The sequence below is a fragment of the Telmatherina bonti genome (assembly GCF_933228915.1).
Source record: "Telmatherina bonti genome assembly, chromosome: 11".
Classification (NCBI taxonomy): domain Eukaryota; kingdom Metazoa; phylum Chordata; class Actinopteri; order Atheriniformes; family Telmatherinidae; genus Telmatherina; species Telmatherina bonti.
The window spans coordinates 6,382,039-6,388,038 of NC_136629.1; the positions used below are offsets into that span (position 1 = coordinate 6,382,039).

A 6,000-nucleotide genomic window follows, 5' to 3' on the forward strand; every position below is an offset into this window, starting at 1 on the left:
AAGGGCAAAGTTTATGTACAAAGAGTTAAACAAACATGTCATAATGTTCCTGTTATGTTCATCTATGTAACACTGATGTGATACTTTAGTACATTATTTGCTTGATTTTTCATACGTCTATTTTGGAGTTCAGAATAAACTCCCCCCGCCCCCGGAGAAAACTGCCCCAGCCGCCACTGCAACCGACCTCCTGCATGTACAACCAGCATGACGTGCCACCATTCACCTGGATACGGTCAAGTTAGCGAAGCAGCTGACAGCAGTTGCAAACAGGCCTGGACGCCACCACCACCGGTTCTTCCTAAAGCCTGTCCTGAACAACGGTTCGTTGGCCCGTTGGCCCCTTGGCTCGTTGGCCCCTTGGCTCATTGGCCCCTTGGCTCGTTGGCCCCTTGGCTCGTTGGCCCCTTGGCCCCTTGGCTCGTTGGCTCGTTGGCTTGTTGGCTCGTTGGCCCGTTGGCCCCTTGGCCCGTTGGCTCGTTGGCCCCTTGGCTCGTTGGCCCCTTGGCTCGTTGGCTCGTTGGCCCCCTTGGCTCGTTGGCCCCTTGGCTTGTTGGCCCGTTGGCCCCTTGGCTCGTTGGCTCGTTGGCTTGTTGGCCCGTTGGCCCCTTGGCTCGTTGGCCCGTTGGCCCCTTGGCTCGTTGGCTCGTTGGCTCGTTGGCCCGTTGGCCCCTTGGCTCGTTGGCCCCTTGGCCCGTTGGCTCGTTGGCCTGTTGGCTCGTTGGTCTGTTGGCTTGTTTTTTCAGATTCTGACTAAGGGAACGGAAACATAACTGCAAGTTTACTGGGAACGCAGCTGACACAAGGTAACTTTATGCTGGTTTTAGTCAGAGATGCAGAAAGATGGAGGTGTTAGAGCATTTCCATGCAGAAGCAATGCCTACCCAACCACACCATCTGGGTGTGTTCGTCTGCTGATGAGATGCGTTGTGTTCACTGACCAATCAGCCCTCAGCTGGAAAACTGCTGCACATGTCCTGGATCCTGGATCGCTGTGTTTTTCTGGACTATACCGGCTTCCTTGGATGATCCGAGGATTATTATTTCCATGCGTGACACTGTATTAACCACATTTTCACTGACTGCAGAAGACCTCTTCATATCCTCAGTAGTGATATTCATCGCTCTGTCTCCACGGATCTTATCAGAACAAAGATTTTGTCTAGATGGACTGTGATGGTGATGGTTTCCTTCATCAACTTGTATTAGTTAGTAAACATGCCTACCAGTGTCATCCGACTCATGTCCTCCATATTTTCAGTTTTACCTGAGGATGTGGACGGTGTGGCTCTAGGAACGCGCTCACATCAGGAGAATTTAGGGAACCCGGTTCCATTTGGCTGCAAATTCTGATCCATATCACACGCCCAGTTTTCAAGCAGACCCAATTTCCCTTCTTTTGCTAAAAGCCGAGAGCCAATGAGCGTTCACACCGCTGCAAAAGAACTGTAACATCCATGAAAGTGTAAAGGTTCGCTTCAAGCACCACACAGCAGCAGAGGGAATGTTTCTCTTGGGTGTCTTCTGCGAAGTCACCTCCTCAACTTTTTCTGTCCATTTTTCTATTAAACATCTCCACCGCTGCTCTGCTGCAGGTTTACTGGTGCAGCGGTGAAAACAGTCCCCTCTCAAACAGCTGCAAACCCAATAACCCCCCTCCCCCCAGTGATGAAATTATATTTCATCAGAATTCTACATTTTTATTGTAGAAGAACGACTAACTGCATATCAAAGTATTTAGCGGAAAGCATTGTGTAACCTTTGGGTTGAGAAACCCAAGTCGCTTTGGATAAAAGCGTCGGCTAAATGACTGTAGAATAGAATAGAATAGAACCACGATGTACGCAGCGGCGCGGTGACTAAACGTGATACGACAGTTTTCAGTTGAGGGGAAATGAGTGTAGACATCCTTAAAAGCTTTGAATCTGATTTTGTGACGTGTTGGTTTGTGATTGGTGGACTGGTCTGCTGCAGACTACAGGAGAATTCAGGAACTGGTCTCAAGAGGATTCAAACTTACCAGAGCAGTAATTATTTTCAGTCAGGTTGAGGAACTCCACAGCATCTGTGGACTGTGGAGTCCACCAGGGTTCTGTCTTTGGGCCAGTTCGTTTTGCCCTGTAGGTCCCACTCAGGGACATTTTAGAAGACAAGGTATTTTGTGTCATTTCTACGCTGATGACTGACAAATTTACATGCTAGTTGGCAAAAACAACCACTGCCCCCCGACACCCCTACACCAGTCTTGGTTAGCTCACAATAAAAAAGAACTGAATGAGGGAAAGACTGAGATCATGGAGATCTGGAAAAGCCCTCTTTGACTTGGGAGCCCTCCAAACTTATTCACCAGCTAAGGTGACACCATAAACACCATAAACATGACAAACAGGTCAGTGCAGTTTTAGCATCCAATTTTTATCACTTTTCTCTTGCATGAAAGCGAAAATCAAATAAATCAATCAAATCAAAGATACTTTATTCTTTAATCTCTTCTACCTTTTAATCTTGAACACGTTTTCTCGCCTAAACTACAGCTCTCGTGTCTGCAGTTAGCGCCAAGCTCCGTGGCACGACCAGAAAAAGCAAACATATCAACATAGCTGTCAAGAACCCCGTTTTGGCCGAGAAACAACCATATTCTTCCCTGTTTCCCGACGTTGTCTCGTATTTTTATATTCCCATACTTTCATATAGGGAGAAAGTACACTCATACGAGGAGAGAAACCCCTTGCAGTCCAACATGATGCATTCAGGTGACACAAATTTAACGTATTTTAAAATCCAGAACTTACCAGGTATGCATATCAGTCCTATGTTTGCCTCTTCGACTGGCAGCCGGTTTGTTTCAGAACTAATTTAAAGATCTTATTGTTTGTTTTTATTGTTTGTTTTTAAATATTTAAATTTGCAGCACTTTAGAGATATTCTGTTTCTAAAAAGTGCTTTTTCAATAAATTGGATTGACGTGAACTCACCGTGTTTCGGTCCTGTCGTGCCCGTGAAGGCACTTGTGATGCTGCCAGTAAAGCCCCGCCCCCCTGAGTCCCTCTTGTGGCTCAGAGTGGAGATGAAGGTCCCCAGAGACGGGAACGGTGGCTTGGCTCCTCGACCCAGAACCTGCAGCAAAAAGATCACATGAAGAGGAATTTCTGATTCAAACCGGATCAATCCGCGCGTCTGGTTGTGTACAGTAGGTCAGATCATTCCTGCAAATGTGTTTACCGTTTTTTTCTCAAATAAACTTGATCAGATCTATTGATAAGTCAGATCTGATGAAATCTAGCGAGGAGTTATCCTGAGCAAACTCAGTCAGTAAACTGTCTCTGATGTGCCGTTTTTTCCACCAGAGAGGAACTTCTTATCCTGACTGAGCTGCATGACCAGCGGCAGAACAACCGAAGCTCATGCAGCGCGTCGGCTTCCTCATCTCACACCGCTTTCAGGTCTGGCCAAGCGTCAGAGTACTCAGACCCGACCAGAGGAAGACATGAGGAGGAGACGGAAATTACAGGACAAAGAAGAAAAGCAAAGAAGGAGGGTGAGGCCAGAAGAGGACGAACACAGGAATGTGGCAGCAGGATATGAAACAGAATGATATGATGGAGGGAAAACAGATGCACAGCAGCTTCTCCTGACAACCACAAACACACACGCGTGTGCACAGAAACACACAAACAGCGGAGCTGCTCAGGAGACAGATGTGGCGTTCACCGTCAACAACTGTTTAAAATGAGAGATGAGACACGAGTCCCAGCTGCACGTCGTCTTTTTAAATTATCAGATTCTCCATGCTGCCTTCAGGTGACACGCGTGTCCCATCGGGAGTCTGATGTCCAACACGCTGCTTTCAGGTGACACGCGTGTCCCATCGGGAGTCTGATGTCCAACACGCTGCTTTCAGGTGACACGCGTGTCCCATCGGGAGTCTGATGTCCAACACGCTGCTTTCAGGTGACACGCGTGTCCCATCGGGAGTCTGATGTCCAACACGCTGCTTTCAGGTGACACGCGTGTCCCATCGGGAGTCTGATGTCCAACACGCTGCTTTCAGGTGACACGCGTGTCCCATCGGGAGTCTGATGTCCAACAGGAACAACATTCTGGATACCACCATCCAGAACAGGAACAACATTCTGGATACTACCATCCAGAACAGGAACAACATTCTGGATACTACCATCCAGAACAGGAACAACATTCTGGATACGACCATCCAGAACGGGAACAACATCCTGGATACTACCATCCAGAACAGGAACAACATTCTGGATACTACCATCCAGAACAGGAACAACATTCTGGATACTACCATCCAGAACAGGAACAACATTCTGGATACTACCATCCAGAACAGGAACAACATTCTGGATACGACCATCCAGAACGGGAACAACATCCTGGATACTACCATCCAGAACAGGAACAACATTCTGGATACTACCATCCAGAACAGGAACAACATTCTGGATACTACCATCCAGAACAGGAACAACATTCTGGATACTACCATCCAGAACAGGAACAACATTCTGGATACTACCATCCAGAACAGGAACAACATTCTGGATACTACCATCCAGAACAGGAACAGGGAGTTTTTTATCCTTGAAATTGATAAGAACATGAAGTTCATTTGCTGCATCTACACAGGACCTGTGATGTGACCTGGTGTACACACATAATGAAATGTTTCCTCACATCAACGGTGACCTTGAAGAGCAGAGTTTCCTCTGCACAAAGCTCAGGTTTCACAGCTTCGGTTTTACTGCTTCAGCAACCCAACGAAAAAGCCTCGTCTTTACGGGCTCCTTATCCAGCTGCAGCAGCCAGGAGACGTCTGCAGCAGCCTCACAAAGAGAAGGCATGCAGCTGCTTTATGGCATTACCAGACCCGAGCAGCGACGGACCGCTTGCTGGTCAAAGCCGTCCGACGTGCATTCCTGCTCCCTGACACAATGCAATGACATCAACCTGCAGTCTGTGACACAGAAGCAAACCGACAACACCCCACAGCCTCACCATTACATCAGCAGACACGGATGCAGAGGTGGAATTACATCACGCATCAATTTTTCCAAACAGATAGAAACAAAGTCATTCAGCTTCGCTCCCGCCGCGTCTTCGTCAAGTGCTGCAGAAACACTAAATGTGTGCCAGAATAAAGTCAAACTGGAACAAAACATGAACTACAATGAGACGTAAAAGCAGAAAATGGTCCTCTGCTATACTGGGCTGCTGCTGGAGTCTGTCCCAGCAGGTCCACCATGGACAGGTCCACCGTGGACAGGTCCACCATGGACAGGTCCACCGTGGACAGGTCCAACTGGTCCACTGTGGACAGGTCCAACTGGTCCAGCGTGGACAGGTTCAACAGGTCCACTGTGGACAGGTCCAACTGGTCCAGCGTGGACAGGTTCAACAGGTCCACTGTGGACAGGTCCAACTGGTCCACCATGGATAAGTCCAACAGGTCCAGCGTGGACAGGTCCAACTGGTCCAGCGTGGACAGGTCCAACAGGTCCACCGTGGACAGGTCCAACAGGTCCACCATGGACAGGTCCACCGTGTACAGGTCCACCATGGACAGGTCCACCGTGTACAGGTCCAACTGGTCCACCGTGGACAGGTCCAACTGGTCCAGCGTGGACAGGTCCAACAGGTCCACCATGGACAGGTCCACCGTGTACAGGTCCACCATGGACAGGTCCACCGTGGACAGGTCCAACTGGTCCAGCGTGGACAGGTTCAACAGGTCCACTGTGGACAGGTCCAACTGGTCCAGCGTGGACAGGTCCAACAGGTCCACCATGGACAGGTCACCAGTCCGTCTCAGGACCAGAGAGACTAACAACGTCTCATTTCTGCTTCTTTTAGGAACATAAACAGGAGCATTTGTTCTGAAGGTCCCTGCTTCTACGCAGCCTTTACATTAACATGGCGGTTGGCTGATGCGTCCAGCAGGGGGCAGCACAGAGATCAGAGTTCACCGCGTTCTGATGA

General features: G+C 48.8%; 1 protein-coding gene across 1 annotated transcript in view; it reads right to left on the reverse strand.

The window, feature by feature from the left end:
* Nucleotides 1-6,000, reverse strand: part of hectd2 (HECT domain containing 2) — a 97,543-nt gene that overhangs the window by 86,619 nt on the left and 4,924 nt on the right. Inside the window, exon 2 of the mRNA XM_079248357.1 lies at nt 2,976-3,117. Coding sequence (XP_079104483.1) covers nt 2,976-3,117 — 142 coding nt within the window. The remainder of the gene's footprint in view (nt 1-2,975; nt 3,118-6,000) is intronic.